Source organism: Mercenaria mercenaria, chromosome 19 (genome assembly GCF_021730395.1).
Source record: "Mercenaria mercenaria strain notata chromosome 19, MADL_Memer_1, whole genome shotgun sequence".
In the NCBI taxonomy this organism is placed as follows: Eukaryota; Metazoa; Mollusca; class Bivalvia; order Venerida; family Veneridae; genus Mercenaria; species Mercenaria mercenaria.
Genome location: NC_069379.1, coordinates 32,964,326 through 32,988,933, shown reverse-complemented (window position 1 = coordinate 32,988,933; position 24,608 = coordinate 32,964,326). Strand labels below are relative to the sequence as shown.

General features: G+C 35.4%; 3 protein-coding genes across 3 annotated transcripts; 1 reads left to right on the top strand and 2 right to left on the bottom strand.

Annotated features, from left to right (window-relative positions):
- Positions 1 to 266: 266 nt before the first annotated feature.
- LOC123542336 (uncharacterized) lies at positions 267 to 4,834 on the bottom strand. The gene is made up of 2 exons (XM_045328143.2): positions 4,695 to 4,834; positions 267 to 4,220 (listed from the first exon to the last, which is right to left on the bottom strand). Exon 2 carries the CDS (start codon positions 4,217 to 4,219, stop codon positions 2,156 to 2,158), a length of 2,064 nt encoding a protein of 687 aa, XP_045184078.2. The 5' UTR covers position 4,220; positions 4,695 to 4,834; the 3' UTR covers positions 267 to 2,155.
- A 7,100-nt stretch (positions 4,835 to 11,934) lies between these two features.
- Positions 11,935 to 13,899, top strand: LOC128551207 (uncharacterized). Its single transcript, XM_053531828.1, has 3 exons — positions 11,935 to 12,124; positions 12,450 to 12,770; positions 12,971 to 13,899. Exons 1-3 carry the CDS (start codon positions 12,010 to 12,012, stop codon positions 13,399 to 13,401), a joined length of 867 nt encoding a protein of 288 aa, XP_053387803.1. The 5' UTR covers positions 11,935 to 12,009; the 3' UTR covers positions 13,402 to 13,899.
- Positions 13,900 to 18,067: 4,168 nt separating this feature from the next.
- Positions 18,068 to 22,420, bottom strand: LOC128551236 (uncharacterized). The gene is made up of 2 exons (XM_053531942.1): positions 22,243 to 22,420; positions 18,068 to 21,673 (listed from the first exon to the last, which is right to left on the bottom strand). Exon 2 carries the CDS (start codon positions 21,670 to 21,672, stop codon positions 19,642 to 19,644), a length of 2,031 nt encoding a protein of 676 aa, XP_053387917.1. The 5' UTR covers position 21,673; positions 22,243 to 22,420; the 3' UTR covers positions 18,068 to 19,641.
- Between the last annotated feature and the right edge of the window lie 2,188 nt (positions 22,421 to 24,608).

Here is a 24,608-nt window from a genome sequence, read left to right as displayed (position 1 = left end):
TCTGCATTTAGTGTCAGCTTTAAATACACTTTCATCACGTACTTTAAACGCATAATTGACAATGATCCTAAAATCCTGACTAGTTTGCCTATTTTTTTTTGTTGAGCATATTTTGTCGCCAGTTGCAAACTTTTTTCTGAAATTATTGGTATATGCTACTAAACAAGATATGTTTTTGTATCATAAAGACAGCTGTATGTGACCGTCTGCTGTTTTTCTTTAAATACCCGAGCTTAAGCATAAGAGTTTTAATGTGATTTACTCAATATGTTTGAAATTTTATTTCTGAATTGATATTTAAACTTCGTATATTTGCATTTCCTTTCCGATATACTAAACCATATCAGCCTCTAGTGATATAGAGCGTCCACTTTGGGTACTTTCCTCTCGTCCTGCCGACGATTCCAAACATTTTGACGTGCTTAGCATCCCTTATTACAAGGGATACTTGTCCTCAAGACAGTGATGAACTATCTGGATAGAAGCTTCGTTAGAGATAAGGATGTTAACAAAAATATAAAAATACTTGGGTCTCAATTGGGTAATAATTGATTAAGAAAAAAGTTTTCAACATTCTTAAAGACAATTAGAAATAAGCATAGAGTTACATCATCAGAAAAAAAACATGGTACGATACAAACAAATATATAATGGAATAGCAAGCACCAACTTGCACCGGTCAATCAACATGGAATCCTAACACTTATTATCATTATTTTCATTATACATGTATTACACTATATTTATATAGCACTCTCACAAGTTAAACAGGCTTTACAGAATGCATTGCAAAAATGTACAAATTCAACACAAACAAAAAATATATGCATTTTAACAAAACATGAATGTAAAACATACATGTAAATGAAACGAAACAAGACAAATATATATGCTAAAAGTAGGATACGCTATTCATGACATGAAAAGAAAAAAATGTATTAGTCAGTTTATGAACTGTTCTATCCTTCTTGAAATCTGTCATACACAAGAATAGACGAACTATAAAACTCAAAGTGTTATAGACTTATTAAAAGACAGAATTATTTGTCGACTGAAAATGATTTTAAAAGATAAAATGCAATTAATAAGAATTTTTTCTAAGTTTATAAAACTTGATTGACTTCTTTTTATGATTGTCATGTAATTGAAGGGAGAAGAATTCCCAGTTTAAATCTTTTTTACTTCTAAATTTTAAAAAAGGATGAGAAAAATTAGTAAAAATGAGTGATGATAATTGTTATTTAAGAAAACAAGATCTAGAACAACAAATGCGTATGACTAGAATTACGAAACCTATTTTGATTTAACCACTCCATCCCAACTGCAAACTGTATTATAGAAGCACTTAGCAAATAGTCCAAAAAGGCCATTGTCATTGCCAAATTAACTAAAATTTCCGGGCTACCAAACTAAAATATTGGTAGCCTGATGGGCTACCAGTAAATTTGCAGAATTCTGAAACCCTGGTTAACCCATGGTATCAGCAAAGATTGACTATGTGTCAGAGCAATGCACAAGAACATAAATAATACAAAGTCTAAGGACAATATATAATCTGTCCAGTCGTAATCAAAGAGATAATTTTTATGTTCCATTTTCCAAAAAGTAAGAGATAAGGGAAGACAACTCGGAAGTACAGAGCACCAAAAAAAAAAAAAAAAAAAAAAAAAAAAAAAACACAGCCCCAGGTCCACGCATTTGCATAATAGGCCCACATCAAAAAGAAGCTGTAATGGAAAAATATTTTAGACGGGTTGCTTCAAACATCCAACAAGTACATATTAATTTATGTTAAATATAGAAGGAGGGGAAGGAAATGGTATAGGGCAAAATAGATCCGGGTTGGGCGGGGGATCTCCAGGTTTCAGTCACTTCACAGCCATATTATTTTCTTCAGTTTCTTTATGTTTCTTCGTTTTTCTCACAAAAATACATCATTCAATGGTCCTAAAAAGCTGGCTTGGGCCATATTCATCATTAGCTCTGTATCTATATCAAGGGTTCTAGTAGTAAGGAGAGAGTTTCAAATAAGCTTTCAGCTTCCTACTCAATCCTGTATGCTTTTTTGATATATATATACATGTTGTAAATGAATTGTGATTAATAAAATATTGTTTAAACCAAGGGTTCTAGTATCGTCTCCGTATTCTATTCCTTACACAAGTTTGTAAGATTTTATACAGTCTTTTGTAAACTGTCCAACATAGAGTGTATCCCTCTTATCACAGTATGCAATACTGAACGGATACGGCGCCATATTGCCGTCGTCTGCTACACACATGGTTGATATCAGATCACACTCTTCGGATAAATAATAAATTTTATGGCTAGCAAAACTGCATACGAAAACTGCACCGGTCTTGTTGACACACAAACCACGTGGTTCTATAAGGTCATGGTCGGTAAAAATGGCCTTAACATCTCCTTCCGTTGTCATACTGAAGACAGAATGTTTTTCCTTGTCAGAAATAAAAATCGTGTATCCTTCTTTATCCATAGTAATGAACTGGGGTTGAAACATCTGCCCAGCTGTTTCGGTTGTGATTCTTTTCAACAGCTCGCCTTGCAAATCAAGGATTTCTATCTTGCCTTTCGAAGGAAATGTAACATACAGTTTATCATTGCTGCAGGTAATACCTCGGCATTGTCCATTAGTTTCAACATCTTGTTTGAATGTGAAAGAATCAGGCAACGTATACTCCATAAAGCGCAATTTCTTTTCTGTTGGCAGCGTGAGAACAATGTGTGCACTTACTCTATCTTGGTCATGCGTGCGTTCTTGGTCGCTCACCAGTGTGACGTCAAATGGCGCTGGCGTCATAGGTTTACTGGTAACTACATAATGGCCGTCAACAATCTTAAGCGAAGAATTGCCATAATCTACTGCCAACAGATGGCTCTCTGACAAAAGAACCAAGCCACTGATTTTACATGTATGTTGGTCTCCTTCTGTTTTCACTCGGATTGCATTAATACCTGATATTGGTCTTTTGGTTTTAGAATCGACGTTTTCTACGCTCCCTAACTTTAACATGTTCTTAGTAAATTCCGTAATATCTTTCGATGGCTTGTAGATATATCGTTTTATTATATTTTCCCTTTCAATATCTGACAATTCATTTTTCATGTCCTCAGTAATTTTTCTTGACATTTCTATTTTAGTAAATATACGTGACGCATTTCCCGCATTTTTACGTTGGTAATAGTCTTCCGAATGCTCTTGCAACACTTGTTCAATTTTTACTTGCCTTGACATGAGTTTTTGAAATTTTTCGTTGTCACTGCTTTCGATTTTCAGGAGTTTTGTGTCAAATTCTTGTTCCAGACAATCAAACTTTTTAGTAATTTCGTCTCGTTGTTTTTTGAAATCAGATTTAGCTTTGACCCTCATTCTTTCACAAGCCTTTGAGTTCAAGGAGACTTTTCCAATGCTTAACTTCAAACGCTTTTGTAATTGGTCCAACTCTTCTTCAAACTTTTTACATTTATCTTTGAAAAAGAATTCCGGCTTTGATACTAAAGAAGGAATAAATTCGCGGAAACAACAATACTGGTGTTCAATATTCAAACAAACTTGGCAGGCTGGTTTATGACAAGACATGCACATGTATTTTAGTATTTCTCCCACGTGGATTGGACATTCGTCAATACAGGAAGTGCTTCTCTCTAGTGATGTTTCGTTTGCTGCGCGTGAACTCCTTGCGTCAGGTAATACCTGATGTGCATTTTCACCTTTTCTATTATAAATCGTTGTGGTAGATGCTGTATCTAAGTCAACAAAATAAGAATCTTCCGGGCTGTAATCGTCTGAACTAAAATTAAAACACTGATGAATTCGTTTGCTGGGAGATTGTTCATCAGATGCATTTGCGTATGAACCCTTTGGGTTTTGAACTTTATGTTCAGTCATTACAGAACGACTGCCATCAAATGTTGATGAAGCACATGTACTGTTTTCATCTATGCACTGGTTTTCTGCGTTACATCCTGTAGAAGAAACTGTGCGCTCTGATCCAGATTCCTTCTTTATTGATGTTTCTTCTGGAGGGCTTCTTACAGCGGGGAAACTCATATTTCCAGGACCAAAGTCATCCGCATGTTTTATCTCTAACGAATAGAACAGCTCATTGTCATCGTCATTTTCGTATTTACATACATGTTCTAGTTCTTCTGGATCACCTTTCCGCTTTTCAAGAAAATGTTCATTACCTTCATCCATTCTGAAAGTCAGAAAAAATCTTAAAGTAATGAAATCATAGAGTTGATTGCTTAGATACAGACATCTGTCCACCATGCTTCAGTAATCCTGTTATGCCGCCAGAAAATTATAGTATTTGACGTACAGACTCTCGGGTATTAAAATGTACTTGCCACCATAGATAGTCGTAAGCTTCTTCTATACAATATAACTCAAAAAAGTATTCATAATTGAATGTTAATCACATTTTAAAAATACCGCCAGCGAAAACCTTACTTGTATTTAGCGCTAAGTGAACACATTTCGAACAAATCCATTATTTGACCAAAATATTAACGCCCCTAAAACATAAAACATGCAACTAAAACACGTCAAAGACGGCATCTATACAAATATATAATACCTGCGCAGATTGCTATCAACATCTCATGTCATTTTAACAGCTCGACAGTATCATTTTTAACCTCGACTAGTTTTTTAAAATAATGTTTCTTACCTCTTGCGGTTAAGCTAAACTTATTATATCCTGAAACTGACCCAAGTTAAAAAAATATCCGAGCTTATTTAGCAAAATGAAAAATAAGAAATATTCGTTTTAAACTAACGTACAGTTCATTGACAAATTGTTAAAGCAAATATTTCGCTTTACCGCGTAACTGACCCAGTTAGATTAGATTCGATTAGATTAGATTTTATTGCTGCATAACAATATCACAATATCATATTAACATCTAAAACATCACAATAAATTACTGACACTGGTCAAAAATTGCACTTTCGAACAAGTTAAGTTAAAATTATCACAATCAAATTATCACAGATACATCAATCCAGTCCTATTACATTTTTTGACAGATTTATACTAAGTTTTCAATGAATTGTTATGCAAAGGATAGCCCATAAAGTCATAAGACTTAATTCTAATGGGGTCCTTGGGCAAAAAAGAACAAAATAACAAAACAAAACAAAAAAAGCAACAACAAAAAAAAAGCCAAAAAAAAAAAAAAAAAAAAAAAAAATAAATAAATTAAAAAAAAAAATAAATAAATAAAAAGAAAAAAAAATAAATAAAAAAAAACCAAAAAATAATAAAAATAAAATAAATTAAAACAATACAACATACAACAAAACTGGTCAAAGGACAAGGTCAAGAATGACGGCACATTTAGAAAGTATACAAAGTGAAACAATGAGTTAGGACTGCATTGATAATACTATAAAACATTATAATAAAATCTCTAAGGCTAAAAACATGTAGTTTGCTTATTATTGAACTATACAATCCCAGGCAATATTGTTTTACCTCAACTTTAAATTTATTATACCTTTTAAAGGGTTTAATGACTTCAGGAATATTATTCCATACATTTATGCTATTAAAGTAAAATGTTGCTGCTGATAGTTAATATTTGCTACTTAAGGTTGCCGAAAACCGATGAATTAAAGTAATGTGGCATTTAAATTAATGTTTGACACTTTATAGCAATACAATGTATCCCCTGTTAAGGACACAGTGATACTGAGAAAATGCCGTTGCTTTAAAGTCTCCTCGTACTTGGACTCGCTGGTGTTAAATTTTCTGGTTCTTTGGGAGTACATCCAATTGTAGTATAATAGAATTTCGCTAAGGCGTGCAGGATGTTGCATATTGCTTTACCTCTCATGAAAAGATTCGTTCATACCGAGTCTGCTTTTATGTTGGCTGGGAGCGGTCTATGCTTTTAAAGGTTCCTTTCACAAATTTCATTTCGTTCTTCAATGGCGAGCGAGCATGCGACCGACCTTTTGGAACTGGACGACAAATGAATTGAAGAATATAAACAAACGGCTTAGAGTGACAACCGATTCGGTAATATTTATTCCTCATCGACCAAATAACCATAAAAATGATGTATCCTAAAATATAAAGGAATACCATCAATATAATATCTTTATGCTAGTCTAGTACTTTGTTGTATTTAGAAATTTCTTTTTTAAGGCAAATTCTAAATTAGAAAACTAAATATTTCGTATACAGGTATTTATAAATATTTTAACTCGGTTGTGTATCTAATATTTCTCTTCCCCATTGAGTGTCGTCTGCTAACTATTGTACACCGGACTCGTCTTTTATTTACAAAATAATTGATTTCACAGGCTTTTGTATGTAATACATATACAGTCAAACCTGTCTTTAAAGACCACCCTGGGGAGAGCTAAAATGTGGTATTTATTGGGAGGTGGTCTTAATTCACAGGTTAAAATACACTGTAAATGTTAAAATGGGAAACAACACATATGACCTTTAGAGCCAGGTGGTCTCTGTTCAAAGGTGGTCTTTAACACAGGTTTTGCTGTATTGTTTAAAATTGAGTTTCCGCCACCTTTCTTTACCAGCCACACTGAATCGCCCCTTTGGCTGCATGCTTTAAACAGGTTTGCCTGTATATTAAAAGGGGTTTCCGTTGGAAATTGGTACACCAATTAATCGTATCTATTGATTAAAATGTTAAAACTAGGGAATTTGCTATAATCTAAAGTGAATCGGTCATTTTTAGATTAAACTAAATGTACAAAAGTTTGTTTGTTTTGGGTTTAACGCTGTTTTTCAACAGTATTTCAGTTATGTAACGGCGGGCAGTTAACCTAACCAGTATTCCTGGATTCTGTACCAGTACAAACCTGTTCTCTGCAAGTAACTGCCAACTTCCCCACATGAATTATCAGAGATGGAGGACGAAGGATTTCAGACACAATGTCTTTTATCTAATCGTCACGAAGAACACACGCCCGCCCGAGGATCGAACTCGCGACCCCGCGATCCGTGGGCCAATACTCTCCCTACTGAGCTAAGCGGGCGTAGACAGTTTACAAAACAAGTACTATTATAACCTTATAAATACGCCGCCGGTACACTTTACACATTTTTAAGATCAGCAAGTTGTTAAAACACATTCTTAATCCATTTTTCAAATATTTTTGTAACTAGTTAAGAAAGGTGGAAAATCAAACAAAGAAAAAATGTTGTAGCGTAATCAGTACTAAAACATCTATAGAAACTGAAAACATTCGAAAAACCCAACTTAAACGAACCATTTTATTTATATCCCTACGTTCAGTTTCACATCAGTTGGGAAAAGTATGGTGGCATGTTTAGGACATGGACTTACTTTTTTAGATGACACTCGAAAAAATATGTCGTAGGCTCAAGATAATATGCCACATTTCGAAATAAGATGTCGTATGCTAGAAATAAGATGTCGTCCACTCGAGACAAGATGTCGTACGCTCAAAATAAGATATCGTACGCTCAAGATAATATGCCACAGGCGTGTGCTAGAATAAGATGTCGTACGCTTGAGATAAAATGTCGTATGGCCGAGGTAAGTTGTCGTGCGATTGAGATAAGATGTCATAGCTTCAAAATAAGATGTCGTACCCTCGAGATGTGATGTCATACGTTTAAGATACAGTCAATATAAGATGGCATGCGAACGAGATCAGATGTAATGGCCTCGAGATAAGATATATCGAACGCTCAAGATAAGATGTCGACCGCCAAAATGAAATATCATACGGTGGAGACAAGATGTCATGCGGTTGAGATCATACGTCATTGCCTCGAGAAGATTTCGTACGTACAAGATAAGATGCCATAAGTCGAGCTAAAATATCGTGCGATGGTGATAAAATGTCATAACCCCAAGATAAGATGTCGTATTCTTGCAATAACATGTTGTATGCTCAAGTTAATATGGCATGCGGTCGAAATAAGATGACGTTCGATCGAGATCAGATGTCATGTCCTTAAGATAAGATGTCTAATGCTCAAGATAAGATGCCGTTTAATTCTTTTACCTCCGGCGTTCAATAACCAAGCTTGATGGCTTATTCAAAAGACATAATTCTACACCCATTGGCCGAAGCGATGGTTTCGAACTCACATCATGTAAAGGGCGGGTGACTGGAAGTCGGCAATATTAAGGGGACGACCAAAATCTGAATTTGCTTGAAAAAATAGATTCTGGCTTCAACATAATGAAAAATATTTCTGCCTCCCAATCACTGAGAGAAAGAAATCCTGCTCCGGGTCAGATTCAAAAACAAAAAAATATTTCCATTAGTTTGAAAGCCATGTTCTTTACTGTAGAATAACTTTCAGATTTTATATCTATGTGTGTGTGTGTGTGTGTGTGTGTGTGTGTCACTACAACACACGCACGCTTTCTTTATTACTAAAGAAGAATAGCATTTCCATCAATATTTAAATTTTAAACCCTGTTTAAGACTGCAAAATTTACTGAAAATATTGAAGCTGGATAGTGTAGTTTTTGCTGCATTATTTCAATATATGAACAGTAATATATACATAAGAATTAAGAAGGGAGATCTTTTGAGTGTATATATGTTTCTTTCTTATAGATACGAAAATACTGATAATTTCAGCCAAAAAGTTTTTTCGAATTTGACTTTGAAACAAACATCAGTAACACCACATCCTACAATGGCCTAGCACCCTAATACAAATTCCTACTCAAAATATCTTTTTTTTTTTCAAAGATAATTGGACATAATATAACTTAAGCTATCGCCATATTTTCAGTGCTGATTTCATTAAAGAATTCAGGATTTGTAATACACATATTTAAATTTTTTCCGGGACCCCCATCAAACCAGTTCTCAAACAGATAGACAAAGTCAATGAAATAAAAATATTTATAATTTTTAACTCTTAATAATAAAAAATCCGTTAAAAAACAAACTTTTCTTCTGGTAAAAATAACCCAAACACCTATTGACAGAAATTTCTTTCTCTCAAAACTCAGCAGAATGCTGATTTAGTGTTTAAAATACCAAACTTTTGCAGGATGGGGTTTTCCCTCCTGCAAGCTCCCCCATCCTGTCCTCCCAACTTTGAAAAAACCCTTACAGTCTGTGTATACACTATCTGATTCAAGGTCGCATTCAACGGACCAGCCTAAAAATGGCAAACATATACATATATTTTGGAAAGCCTGCAATTCAGACATTAGAGCGTTTTAAATATGTTTTTTTATCTGCTAGCTACGCTCGCAAACCTGGTATCAGTAGCTTTGTATGTCCGCTGTCTCGTGGTTTTAAAATAACCTTTGCTTTTTCACCCTTTCTTTACCCACCAGACTGCCAATTTATTCTTCTACGTCTAGGTAGTTTCACCTAAAAGCAATCATCAAAAAATATAGGTGAACTTTATCACACATTTTTGCTGAAATTAACATACGATAAGCCATACACATGTGTATAGGGAGACTATTAGCAGAATTTCTTATAAGGTCCAAAGGCCTGGACCTGCACATGATTTACACATGCATATATTTTATTTTATTTTATTCATTACCAAAAGGAGAGATAACATTACCAAGTTTACATCAAAATGCATCAGAGCTACATGCACAACTCTTATTTTGCGGGGAGCATTTCCCCCGTACCCACTAATTTAGCCCTCAACATCCAGTTTTGCTGTCTGTGCCCCTTATAGCTTATTTATCATTTAGGCATTTAGGTATAAATCATATAGTTTATAAATATGTACATAAACAGCAGATTTTCTAATCATTTGCACATAGAAGTATATGACCGTGCTCAAAATTAGGAACTATAATTTGAAACAAACTGCTGAATCAAAGAGTCTTGTATTTAGCTATTTTATGCGTAATTATAAAAGCAAAATACTCAATGCAGAACGTATTTATTTAACGTGCTAATTAGTTTTTGAATAAAAATATACCGGATGTCTAACTCTACCCCTTCTGTTTCAGAGGTAAATTCTTTTGAACAGCAAGAAATCGCTTATCATATGACAGAAATGAACAGAAGCATCCTAATAGTTATGATGGTAAAATTTTACAAATATCATTCAGATGCAAAGTTTCGCCACGAATAATGCAAAACAAATTTTATTTGAAAATCATGTTTTTGAACTTTGAACGTGTTTTATAACAGTTCAACAAATTTCAACGGTCTGGAATTTGAAACCCTTGATAGCTGATAGCATTATAGCATTATTACAAAAGTATGGGTAGGTCCGCTTGATGGTCTTCGACATGGCTTTGTCACGTGGTAATACACGTTGTGTGATATAGCTTTCTTTTCTAAAATTTCTAAAAAGTTTATACCAATAGATATTTCAAGGACTTGTGACAGATAAATAGTTCATGAATGTGCTCTGCACTTCCTTTGGTTAAGTGGCCTGGTTGGGCCATTAAAAGTATGCTCTTGATGGTCTGACTCCAAACATTTAAGTTATTTAGTTAACTGATGTTCTGATGCCTCCTCGGATTCAGTCTATTTATGTATTTAACTTTATATCGTCTGTTTTTCTTTTTGGTGAGGGTGCGTGGGAGGAACTGGGGGGTGGGGGGCTGGGGGTTAACCTCACACCAACACAATTATAGGCCATATGGCAACTTTCCAGCTTTGATGGTGGATGAAGACCCCTGGTGTCACTACTTGCATTATTTCATCATGAGTGGGAAACTGGGTAGAACCACCGACCTATCGTAAGCCAGCTTGCTTTTTGTCCACTTTTGTACATAGTCTTGTATGTTGGGTGTGTTCTTACCTGTCAAGTTCCCCTTTGATATCTCTTTTCTTATATCCCCTATTTTACTAACCGTTTTTCATTCTCACAAAGGCTACCCTCCTTTTTTTACTCCAGCCCCGTTTTTAAATTTCTTTCATATAGGCCCCTAATTAGATATACATATATTTGTTGATTGACATTTGAAGCAACCGGTCTGCTATGTTACTGTTCTTGGTTGGCCTACTTTACGATCGGCGGATTTTGCTGTTTCTCTGCGCTCAGTGCTTCCAAGGAATCTAGTCTAACCTTTCATTTGTTGCAATAACCACAGACAAATCTTGTTTATGTATCGTAAAAAAGGTGAAAGAAAAGATCCTTTTGAAAGATTTTGATCCTCGCACTCTGCTTCCCTTCAGTAGTTGCAAACGCATAGCAAGAATTTGAAAAGTGTAAAACAACATACGAGATAGAGATTGTGATATGCAGTTATTTTTTATGGATATCTGTATTCCAAATTCAATTGAAATTTCTTCAGTATTTTTATACTGAAGTTCCAGACGAAAAGTAGTAAGTACAAAAGAAGGAATGATAATTGCGATATGTTCTTGCTTTTCACTCTGCACATCCTCTGATTATTAATCATCTATATTCCAAGTTCACTGAAATATCCGTAGAGGGAACATTTAAGTGAAACGGTGGTATTATTCTATCAATGTATACAGCTCTTTATATTGTACTCAATGGTTTCTATTTATACTTCATGGTTTACTTAAATGTCTTCAATACGTTTAGGAATATGTTTCGCACAAGACGAAAACTAAGACCAAAAGGGAGATATTTTAAAATGTAATCTAAAAATAGTTATAGGTTTTGTACTGAAGTTATATGTATATATCCTATGTATTTAACGCATCTTATCTCTACACTACACAAATCCCTGCAAATCTGAATACTGTAAATTGTGTATTATTTTGGTATTTTAACTTCGTTTTGATTAGCAAACAATTGTAAAACCGTAAAAATCGCATTCTTTAAGAATTGGTTACTTTTAGGAATTGATGTTCCATTAAATATATATGCGCAGGTCACAACCTGCAATTTGTTAGCGAAAATTCAAAATCGCTTATAGTTGTCACAGTACGTCGAACATGAACTGGAGCACTTGTTCACCTTTATTCCAAATCGTGTAAACAAATGTCTTATCTTTAAAACCAGTTTTCCGACAAGGATTTCGTTTCAAATCTATCTAATTTAAAAAAGAAGTGTTACAATGACGATGCTCTTATATTGTATTCTTTTGACGCTTATCCAGACTTCCGTATTTTGTCACGAGATCGCCAGTATCGAAGCACTAGTCACGCGCATTGATGCTTTAGAAAAAGCAGGTTCGCTATACTCCTTTTTATTATCCGATAAATTTAAACTTTTAAAGACGTAAGTCTGCCAGATTCTTCCATTTGTGTGCTTTCTTCTAAATATACTAGTGTCTGAAGAAGAAAAAAAAATTAAAACTCCACAGGGCGTCCAAATGGTCCAATTCTTAGAATGGAAGGTACAGTTTCATACTTTTCATACATTTTATGTCGTGCCAAGAACTGTCTGTTATCAAGTACAAGTAGATCTACACATATATAAGTTGTAATTATTAAAACTCATGCCAAACAAATTCATGCCACAGTAGATCTGTTAAGTTAATTTCTTACATTTTAGCTGAGCGACAAAAGAATCATATCCAAAGTCAGGAAGAAACTATTAAGCTCCTTCGAATAAATGATGAGCAGCAAGGCAGAACTCTCTTCCAGCAACAGAGACGTATCGAAGAACTGGAGCAGACTGTCAAAGTTCAACAGAAAATCATTAATGACGTCATATCTCGTGCCAAGAACGCGGAAAGCCAAGTCGAGACGGCAGATGCCGCTTCAGACGCAGTTATAAAGGCTAACCTAGAGACAGTAGCAAAACCAGTCGACGTTTCTGAAACGAATATGTCACAAATATCTGGAGTGGAACAAATCAGAAAATCTCTAAATTGTAAGTGCGTTTTAAAATAGTTGAGTGTACATATGTTCGCTGAAAAGAAAACACCGCAAAATAGTGCGTTTATGTAATTATTTTTTTCTGTTGGAGTGTACATTTTATATATGTTTTCGCTGAAAAAAAAAACAACAACACACACTCAAGATCTCTGTGTATCTAAAATCAAGTACTACATGTATTTATTAGCATTTCAGTTCCAAGAAAAAGTTCCACGAGACAAACACCCGAAACAGTTGCGTTTCACGCAACAATTGATGTACAAAACCATGTCACCCAACTCACTCAAGGTCAAACAATTGTGTTCAATTCTGTTCATTTCAACGTTGGAGGCGGATATCACAGCTCGGCAGGCTTATTTATTGCGCCTTCGGCAGGGATCTATATGTTCTCCTTATCTGTTATGCTTAATACCGGAACAGGCAGTTGGATCTCTCTAGAATTGATAAAGAATGGCGCTGTCCTGGCTGAAGCATATGCGTTTCAGTACGACCAAGGCTCTGTAACGGTTGCTACGCAACTGAAGATCGGTGATGAAGTTTTTGTCAAAGTGCATGCCTCAAATATTGGCATGCTGTATGGTGAAACATTGACAAGTTTCATGGGTGCATTGTTAATGCATTTGTAACATAGAAAAATAAACAAAAGGTTTATTAAAAAGATTCCGGAATTAGTGTCAACATTTAGATTGTACGCTCATCATTTATTTTAAATGTGTAATTTACAATAATCCTAAAATATTGAGTAGTGTTTCCATTCATATCTTGTAGCAAGTTTCCATCTTTCTTTTGAACAACAAATATGCGATTTATATATAAATTTTACTAAACAATAGATATTAAGACAACTTAATATGTAACCGTCTACGTTTTTCAAACACTTGAGCTTAAGCATAATTGTTTTAATGTGATTTTCTCATACCTACGACGTCAAACATTGAACATGTCAACGTGCTTGGCGTTGCGCATTACAAGGGGATCTTTCATGTCTTCTCTCATATCCTCTTGTCGGTGATGGACTAGCAAGATTGAGGTTTCGTTAGAGATAAGAGTGATAACTAGTAAACGTTTGACCTAAAATGATTATTACTTGTAAGCTGATTCCTAGGGTAAAGATAACATACCGTAATGAGCGTTTTACGTGTATATAGCCAATGAAACTATTACAAGTAACCTCTTGGGTTATTAAAGTACTGCCATTACTTTGAATAGTAAGGCTTAAATCTTAGGATTAACCTATTGCCTGCTAGTGCCTGTTATAACACACAGCTTTATAAATTAGACGAAAATTTTCCCATTATAACACTGTTCTATAGACTACAAATTGCGCTTTATAACGCCAAAATGGTGTCTGCCGCTCAGCCTTAAATAATTCACCTTTTGGTCAGAATGTTTTTAAAGTTATTATTTATGGCCACCGTTGTTTTAAAAGACACATACTTTTAGTCAGTCGGGGTAGAATGTATAAAAGATAACTAGAACTAAAATTGTAATGTTGATAGTGTTGCAACTTCCAATGATAAGATGTTAGCTTTGTTTTTTTTTATTTGTAGCTTATGTTGCACAGTTTAAAATGAATTTTGTTACCCCTACCTTTACAAATAAGTTAAGAAATAATATAAACATGGTGTGTCGTTAAAAAATCATTGTTTGGAGATAATATGCGAAGAAATTATATCGCGAGGGAGCAGCCCGAGTGATATGATAATACGCATCGAAACGACAAACAATGATTTTATTCATGAGAAAATTACTTTTTGAGATATATTATTTCAACTCTAACACGTTATCAAGGATTATTATGTATGTCATTGACGATATCCATCAAATACGAGTATGTGTGTGTGTGAGTTTGGGTTTAACGTCTTTTTCAACATTTTTTTTTTCAGTCATATAAAAGACGGTGTCTACTTGTAGCAGTGAGCACAATACCCAACTTTATAGTGCTGCCTCACTGGAATATCACGCCGTAGACACGTGACATGATACCCCACCCAGTCACATTATACTGACACCGGGCTGACCAGTCCTAGCACTACCCTCTTAATGCTGAGCGCCAAGCGAGGAAGCTACTAGTACCATTTGTTACGTCTTTGGTATGACGCGGCCGGGGATCGAACCCACGACCTCCCGCACTCGAAGCGGACGCTCTACCACTAGGCTACCGAGGCGGTTCAAATACGAGTATGTGTCAGATGTTTGATAATCCCTTTTCCAGCGTGCCTCTATGCCGTCTATTGCTATGTCGTAATATTTGTGACGTCAGAAAAATGAATTGTTAGATAATAACGCATAGTTTTTCATCTCTTTGTTTAATATCAATATCAACCCCTCAACCGGGAGCTACCTGCTCAGTTATTGAATTAAATCTATGCTTGTATAATTCTATACACGCATGTTATCTCCTGGGCCTTGTAATTTACAGACTTACAATAGAAAGGTATCATATTGTAGGTAGACACATATCCTTTTCACTGATACTAAGAGTTTTGGAATGACAAATTGAATGGGATGACAGCGGTACGCTAAGTATTAATGATTATCTACATATGTGCGTTCAAAGATCAGCTTTTGACCCAAATGCGTACAAGTATTTTTTCTTTCAATCAAGCCAGTGCATTCAGATAACCGAGCTCTTACCTACATTATGACATAACAATACTAAGCCCAAACCAGAGCCGTCAATTTCATTCGGTTAAATACAATCCGTTCTTGTACATTTCAATTCCAGCACGCGGTTCATCTGGGCCTTCTGATTTGCAGAAAAATATTATAGAAAGCTATGATATTGTAGCTGGAGATATACACTATGCAACAACACTAATGCTTTGGAAGTTTGCCATTAAATACAGCAAAACAATCGGACATTCTTGAACATAATCATATAATTTGTGCATAATGTTCACGACTAAAATAGAAATTCATTGACATGACTTCTTTCAAACAACTTGAAGGGCTTTCATCAATCCTGATTGGTAGCATTATTATAAGGTCATTTAATTATTGTGTTTAAATGGAGGGCACTTTGTCCCTATTACACGCCAGTAGAGCTAAAAATAGAAAAAAACCCTTGAGCGAAATGGACCGTGTAATGGAGCTTTGTAGGTCCTTTCTAAAGTTCTTTTAAATGGGGAAAGTTGGTCTCTTTTAGAAGCCAAAATGGCTTAACTTGAAAAAACCGTTAAACAACTTCTTTTAATGACCCGCTGGATACTCTGTAGCAACATTCTAAGGTTTTATCCCTATTTGTTTAAGTGCGACTAGAGCTTATAATAGAAATACCTTTAAACGACATCTTCATCAAACTTGGTCTGAAGCATCATTATATGTTCCTCTCCAAGGATTTTTGAATAAAGGCACTTGGATCATTTGAGGGATCTCCAGAGCTGAAAACAGAAATTCATTTAATTTTTATCACCTGCTTGATGGATTTTCATCAAACCACGTCATTTTTGGGTCTTCTCAAAATTTTGTTCAAGTAGAGGTACTTGGTCCCTTTTAATGGCTGCAAGGGCTAAACATGAAAAGAAATTTAAACGACTTTTATCTATCCATCTATTTGGGTCTGTTTGTATGGAGACCAGACTTCTGAGCTATATTTCATCTGTGGTCTGACGAGGGTATGACATTTCCAAGGACTTGGGACAGTTCATTTGGAAGTGTTTTAGGACTGATGGACTTGATCTTGTCTGGCCCACATGCCTTTTGAGGGTTTAGATTTGAACGGAGCGTGTCTATGCCATTGGCATTTACCTAGATATTTTTCATTTTTGGGAAGGTTTGACTATCTTCAGGTGGTAAATTTTGTTTTTGATCAGATATGTCTTAGAGTTTTATCTTGCAGTAGGATGCTAAGTTTATAGGTGTTTTGATGATACCAGACATTGCACCGATATGTCGCACTGGACACCTTTGCAGGTGTCAGCCTTAAGTTTCCTTCAAGGTATTGATCACATCGGATTGGACCTGGCAAGAATTCCGACAATCACACAAGTAGAAGTTTCTTTGACGAAATGAAGTCAGTACACAGTTGCCCGTGTTTTGAAGGATTATAACCATAACAGTATTTGCATTTTATCAAAGTTTTGGTTTAATCGCCGGGATATAATAATTTGTCATTGGTTGTAGACGCAAATCGGAGTTTTTCTTTTTTTCAGCACCTGAAAAAATACGCGAAATCCCAAATTGGCATGCAAGAAGTTTTTTTCAGCACAAGCGAAGACAAAGAAAAGTTCTGTTTTGCATGGAAGAAGACATATTACAACACAGATTACCATGATATTTTCGTATTTAGAACATTGTGGTTGGATTAATTAATTTACTTTGCATAGTAACGCGTTTTCTTTTATCATTTTAAAATACTTGCAAACAACCGGAACATTCAACCAAATACTATTTGCATAGATTGTGAATTCTAGTTTGTTACGCATGCGCAGTTAATAAAATCCATATCAGGAGATCTGGCGAGGTTAGAGTACATATTTCCGAGACAATGTACATCCTGCTTCCCGTCATCTGCACATTTCGTATACTTAGACAGTTTCCGCTGATATTTGTATCCTTAGTTGAACATGTACATACACTGCCCGTGTTTTACTGCGATATTTGCATTTTATCAAAGTTTTAGTTAAATCGCCAGAATAAAATAATCTTTCATTGGTGGTAAATCCGGTTCGAGCGTAACTTGTTTTGGCGGTAACGAGGCTCTGTCGAGTTAACAAAACACACAGAAACAATACAAAATTCATTACAAACAATGATCAATAGAAATTTTTAGGATTTTTGTAGGTATTTTTTGTTGTCTTTAAAGCCTCATGGCACATTTTAGGGCGTAAAGGTGACTGCTTCAGCATTGATGGTAGGGAAAGACCCCAGGTACCCCTCCTGGCATTTTTCAGGTACCCGGGAAAAACCGTTGACCTTCCGTAAGACAGTTGGATTGCTTCCTCGCATGAAGAGTTCTACATCCAAAGCGTGCTTTACACCTAGCTTGAAGTCAGCGTCATTAAAAATTTGGACAGGACCTTCCGTTGAAGAGTGGTCAAAGTCTCTGACTTTGAATCACTTGCCCTAACCGCTGTTGGTCTGAGACCCCACTTGGTGGGTACAGCTCTTTCATGAGGAAGCCAGCTTATGGAAGTTGGGTGGTTCTACCAATGTCCTCGCTTCTATCTGACTTAATGCACAAAGGGGCATCTGAGGGTCTTCCAGAAGTTAAAACGTCCTATAATCGTGTCCGTGTGACATCATAATAAACCCAGTAATATTTACCATTAGTCAATGAAAGCCTTCGAAAACTTTTCCACAAACCATGTTCATTAAGAAATGTTTAACATCAGTACACTTGAAGAGCTTTCAACATTCTCAAAGACAATAAGAAATAAGCATATAGTTACATTTTCAGAAAAACATGGAACGGTACAAACAAATATATAACCAGTACCAACAAGCACCGTTCAATCAACATGGAATCCTAACACTTATTATCATTATAATCATTATACATGTATTACATCATATTCATATAGCACTCTCACACGTTAAAAAGGCTTTACAGAAAGGCATTGAAAAAATATACAATTATAAATTCAACACAAACAAAAAATAAATGCATTTTACAATAACAAAAATATGAATGTAAAACATATACATGTAGATAAAACAAAACAAGACAAACATATATAATTATCAAAAAGTAGGATACGCTGCACATGAAATGAAAAGAAAAAAGAAATGTATTAGTCAGTCTATGAAATGTTCTATCCTTCTTGAAATCTTTCATACACAAGTATATACGAACTATAAAACTCTAGAGTGTTATAAACTTATTAAAAGACAGAATTATTTGTCGACTGAAAATGATTTTAAAAGATAAAATGCAATTAATAAGATTTTTTTTGTAAGTTTATAAAACTTGATAGACTTCTTTTTATGATTGTCATGTTGTAATAATTGAACGGAGAAGAATTCCCAGTTTAAATCGTTTTATCTTCTAAATTCAAAAAAAAAGATTAGAAAAATTAGTAAAAATGAGTGATGATAATTGTTATTTAAGAGAACAAGATTTAGAACAACATATGCGTATGACTGGAATTATTAAACCTATTTTGATTTAAGCATTCGATCACAACTGCAAACTGTATTATAGAAGCACTTAGCAAATAATCCAAAACGGCCATTGTCATGGCCAAATAAACTAAAATTTTCGGGCTACCAAACCAAAAAAATATTGGTAGCCTGATGGGCTACCAGTAAATTTGCAGAATTCTGAAACCCAGGTTAACCCATGGTATCAGCAAGGATTGACAAAGTCAGAGAAATGCACAAGAGCATACTATATATATATAAAGTCTAAAGACAATATGTAACCAGTCCAGTCGTAATCAAAGAGATAATTGATATGTTCAATTTTCCAAAAGATAAGAGGTAAGGGAAGCAACTCGGAAGCACAGAGCACCAAAAACACAGCCCCAGGTCCACGCATTTGCAAAGTAGGCCCACAAAAACAAAAAAAGCTGTAGTGAAAAAATATTTCAGACGGGTTACTTCAAACATCCAACAAGTACATATTAATTTATTCTAAATATAGAAAGAGGGGAAGGAAATGGTAAGGGGCAAAATGGGACCGGGGGATGGGGGTGTCTCTAGGTTTTAGTCACTTCACAGCCATATTATTTTCTTCAGTTTCTTTATGTTTTAAGCAGTGTTTCTTTGTTTTTCTCACAAGAATGCATCTTTCCGAATGACAAACGTATCAAAAATATCTTTCGTCTGTTATTCAATGGTCCTAAAAAGCTGGCTTGGACCATATTCATCATTAGCTCTGTATCTATTTCAAGAGTTCTAGAATCGTCTCCGTATTCTATTCCTTAAATAAGTTTGTAAGATTTTATAGAGTCTGTAAACTGTCCGACATAGAGTGTATCCTTCTTATCACAGTATGCAATACTGAACGGAAACGGCGCCATATTGTCGGCGTTTGCTACACTCATGGTTAATATCAGATCACACTCTTCAGACAAATGAAAAATTTTATGGGTAGCAGAACTGCATACGAAAACTGCACCGGTCTGGTTGACACACAAACCACGTGGTTCTATAAGGTCATGGTCGGTAAAAATGGCCGTAACATCTCCTTCCGTTGTCATACTGAAGACAGAATGGTTTTCCATGTCAGAACTAAAAATCATGTACCCTTCTTTATCCATAGCAATGAACTGGGGTTGCAATATTTGCCCAGCTGTTTCTGTTGTAATTCTTTTCAACAACTCGCCTTGCAAATCAAGGACTTCAATCTTACGTTGGGAAGGAAATGTAACATACAGCTTATCATTGCTGTAGACAATACCTCGGCATTGCCCATTAGTTTCAACATCTTGTTTGAATGTAAAATAATCAGGCAACGTGTACTCCATAAAACGCAATTTGTTTTCTTTTGGCAGCGTCAGAACAATTTGTCCACTTACTACATCTTGGTCATTCGTGCGTCCTTGGTCTCTCACCAATGCGACATCAAACGGCGCGGGCGTTACAGGTATACTGGTTACGTCATTATCGCCGTCAACAATCTTAAGCGAAGAATTACCATAATCTACGGCCATCAGATGACACTCTGACAAAAGGACCAGGCAATTTATTTTACATGCATGTTGGTCTCCTTCTGTTTTCATTCGGATCGCATTGATACCTGATATTGTTCTTATGGTTTTAGAATCGATGTTTTCTACGCTCCCTAACTCTGAGAGGTTCCTAGTAAATTCCGTAACATCTTTCGATGGCTTGTAGATATATCGTTCTATTGTATTTTCCTTTTCAATATCTGACAACTCATTTTTCATGTCCTCAGTAATTTTTCTTGACATTTCTATTTTAGTAAATACACGTGACGCATTTCCTAGATGTTTACGTTGCTGATAATCTTGCACATGCTCTTGCAACTCTTGTTCCATTTTCACTTGCCTTGTCTTAAGTTTTTTCAATTTCGCTTTGTCACTGCTTTCGATTTTCAAGAGTTTTGTGTCAAAATCTTCTTCCAGACAATCAAACTTTTTATTGATTTCGTCTCGTTGTTTTTTTAATTCAGATTTAGCTTTGACCCTCATTCTTTCACAAGCCTTTGAGTTCAAGGAAACTTTTCCCATGTTTAGCTTCAAACGTTTTTGTAACTGGTCCAACTCTTCTTCAAACTTTTTACATTTATCTTCGAAAAAGAATTCCGGCTTCAATACTAAAGAAGGAATAAATTCGCGGGAACTACAATTCAGGTGTTCAATATTCAAACAAACTTGGCATGCTGGTTTATGACAAGACATGCACATGTATTTTAGTATTTCTTCCACGTGGATTGGACATTCATCGGTACAAGAAATACTTCTCTCTAGTGGTGGTTTGTTTGCTGCGTGTGAACCCCGCGCATTAGTTGATACCTGATGTGCATTTTCACATTTTCTATTATACATTGTTGAGGCAGAAGCTGTATCTAAGTCAAAGTTGTAATCGCCTGAACTAAAATTAAAACTCTGATGAATTCGTTTGCTGGGAGATTGTTTACCAGATGCATTTGCGCATGAACCATTTGGGTTTTGAACTTCCTGTCCAGTAATTACAGAACGACTGCTACCAAATATTGTTGAACCACTAGCACTGTTTTCGACTAAGGACTGGTTTTCTGTGTTATATCCAGAAGACACGGGGTGCCACTCTGATCTACATTCCTTCTCAATTGTCGTTTCTTCTGGCGGGATTCTTACACCGGGGACACATATACTTTCTGGACCGAAGTCATTCGCATGTTTTTTCTCTAACGAATGCAACAACTTATTGTTATCGTCATTTTCGTATTTACACATACGTTCGAGTTCTTTCCGGTTTTCAAGAAAATGTTCATTACCTTCAGCCATTCTGAAAATCAGAAGAAAAAAATCTAATGAAATAAAATCATAGAGTTGACAGGTTTGATGCATCCATCTTTCCACCATACTTCAGTAATCCTGTTATGCCGCCAGAAAATTATGGTATTTGACGTAATAAACAGTAAGACTCGGCTGACACAGATCATAACCACGCATAGACTCTCGGGTTATATATTTGCCATCATACGAGTAGACAGTCGTATGTTTCATCTATACAATATAACTCAGAAAAGTAGTGCATAGATGAATCACATTTTAAAAATACCACCAGCGAAAACCTTTCTTGCATTTAGCACACATTTAAGTTTAAATTTAAGCATTTAAGTGAACACAAATAAGTGTAAATGATTGGATGTTAAAGTTTCGAACAAATCCATTACTAGAACCATCTTTACCGCTCCTAGAACATAAACATAGCTTTCCATACAATTACGTATTCGTGTGTGTAAGCCTAGCAGATTGTTAAGAAACATATCATGCATATAATCTTATGTCATTTTAACAGCCCGACAGTATTGTTTTTAACTTTATCCAGTTTTTGAAAATAATGTTTCTTACCTTTCTTAAACTTATCACATCCTGAGATTGACCCCAGATCAAATATATCCTAGATTTTTTAGCAAAATGAAAAATAGGAAATATTCGTTTAAGCCTAACAATTCATTAACAAATTCTTAAAGCAAATAGTTCGCTTAACTGTTTACACGTCCAAGCGTAACTGACCCGGGAGAGGGATAACGACAACAGGCGGCGCATGGTTATTAAAAGTGCGCATGCGTCAATTAGTTACTTTTTATAGATATCGGAAATTCATACATTTATATATTATCTAAGTTCCATACTGTGACGTATCCTACCGAACAGTATGACTTCGCAAGGTTGTCAACAATATGTAATAACTAACAAAATGGTCATTAGCCTGATATTTCACATTTATTTCCGTTTATGTGGCCTTAATAAATATCAAGGTGAAACGTCTGCATGTCAGCTTATGGGATGAAATATCGATGTAGTAGTTTGATTTAACTCGAACTGGTTAGTGCAATTTGGATTCGTATACTTTTCTTATATAAGTGTACCTAGGTGATTACACATACCACATGAAACTGTGCAATGTTTAATGCATTTTTTTCAAAATAGTTATCTACCTTGAAATAGAAAGTTAAGGCATGGTTCAAAATATTTAATTCAAGTAAAGCAAGTAGACAGACATACAAATAAACAAAAATTCCCAGCAGAACATTTAAAATAATGTTTCAATATAAAACATATGCAACAAAATTCCCTGTAACTTAGTGTTTCCTTTTGTAAACATCATAGCTTTAAGTTAAAATTGTTAGACATGCACTTCAGATGACTGTATTTCATGAACCTTATTATGATGTTTATTTGATTAACATTCATATCTCCGAATTATCTGGACATCAAATGAGAAAGTTATATCAAAGTCTCTTTGAGCACTATATTTTGTATACATGTATTAACAGTCCGGCTAACATATCCACTGTAGAGTAAATGCAGCCTTATTCTTTACAGTCACTGCCCTTGTGATAAATAACGACAAAAATGAATGCCGTTCTCTAATAGAATTCTATGTTTGAAGTGGAAAAGATGTGTAAGGGGCCGGGTTGCTCTGTCGGAAGAGTTCATCTTCTAAGCGAGTCCTGGTCTCACCAAGTAACATATCTCTCTTGGAGCAGCCTAAATGTACGAGGCAAAAACAAGCTGTATCATAAGTTTAATTGTTTGCCAACATATATAGAAATAGCTGCTTCAAGATTATATATATATATTATATATATCACAATTCTTTATACGACACGGTTACTGGTACTGTTTTGAAATTACCTTAGCCATGTACTCACTGTTGACATGGTCAGAGCAAGATCTGTATCATGAATACAGAAAGATAGGCACCAACTAATGTCATGGTCCAGTAACAATATCTAAAGTTTTATGTTTGTGCAAGTACTATAGATAACCAGGCTCCAGTTGATGTCATAGTCCTGTACCAACAGCTAGAAAATGATCTGTATCAGTTTTGTAGATAACAACGCCACAACTGTTCTCATTCTTGTGTTACAAAAGCTAGAGCATAGTCTGTATAAGTACAATAGATAATCATGCTCCGGCTGTTGTCATAGACCGGTAGACAGATAGAGCATGGTTTGTATCAATACTACAGGTATCAAGGCCCCAACTGTTGCCATGGGTGTGTAACAACAGCTAGAGCATGGTCTGTAACTGTACTAAATATAACCAGGCCCCAACTGCTTTCATGGTTTTGTTACAACAGCTGAAGCATTGTCTGTATCAGAACTTAAAAAAACATGCCCCAACTGTTGTTACTGTTGTGTTACAACAGCTGCAGCATGTTCTGTATCAGTACTGTAGATAACCATACTCCAACTGTTGTCATGGTTGTGTAACAACAGTTAAAGCATGTTCTGTATTAGAACTATAGATAAACATGCTCTGACTGTATTCATGGTCCTGTACCCATAGCCGGATGTTTAAGTACTTATAATAGCCTAGTGGTAGAGAGTCCGCTTCGAGTGCGGGATGTCTTGGGTTCGATCCCTGACCGCGTCGTAACTAGGACGTGAAAAATGGTACCAGTAGCTTGTCGCTCAGCATTAAAAGGGAAACTGACCTCTTCTCTCATACCCTCGTGGCGATGGATTCCATCAGGAATGAGGTGTCGAGAGTGATTAATATACGTTGTAGAACTTCCTTCACAATCGACCTTAAATTATGTATAAACTATCCTTGTTCCAACTGTTGTCATGGTTGTTACAACAGCTAGTGCATGGTCTTTATTAGTACTATAGATAAACAGACACCAACAATTGTTGCAAATACAACAAATGGTTGCGTTACAGCAGCTGAAGAATGGTTCGTATAAGTACTATAGATGGTCCGGA

What these genes read in the sequence shown, in the direction of transcription:
- LOC128551236 (XM_053531942.1), bottom strand. Translation starts at nt 21,672, where the DNA reads ATGGCTGAAGGTAATGAACATTTTCTTGAAAACCGGAAAGAACTCGAA.
- LOC128551207 (XM_053531828.1), top strand. Translation starts at nt 12,010, where the DNA reads ATGACGATGCTCTTATATTGTATTCTTTTGACGCTTATCCAGACTTCC. An exon ending in TGATGCTTTAGAAAAAGCAG is followed by an intron (nt 12,125 to 12,449) that starts GTTCGCTATACT and finishes CTTACATTTTAG; the next exon opens with CTGAGCGACAAAAGAATCAT. An exon ending in AATCAGAAAATCTCTAAATT is followed by an intron (nt 12,771 to 12,970) that starts GTAAGTGCGTTT and finishes TTAGCATTTCAG; the next exon opens with TTCCAAGAAAAAGTTCCACG.
- LOC123542336 (XM_045328143.2), bottom strand. Translation starts at nt 4,219, where the DNA reads ATGGATGAAGGTAATGAACATTTTCTTGAAAAGCGGAAAGGTGATCCA.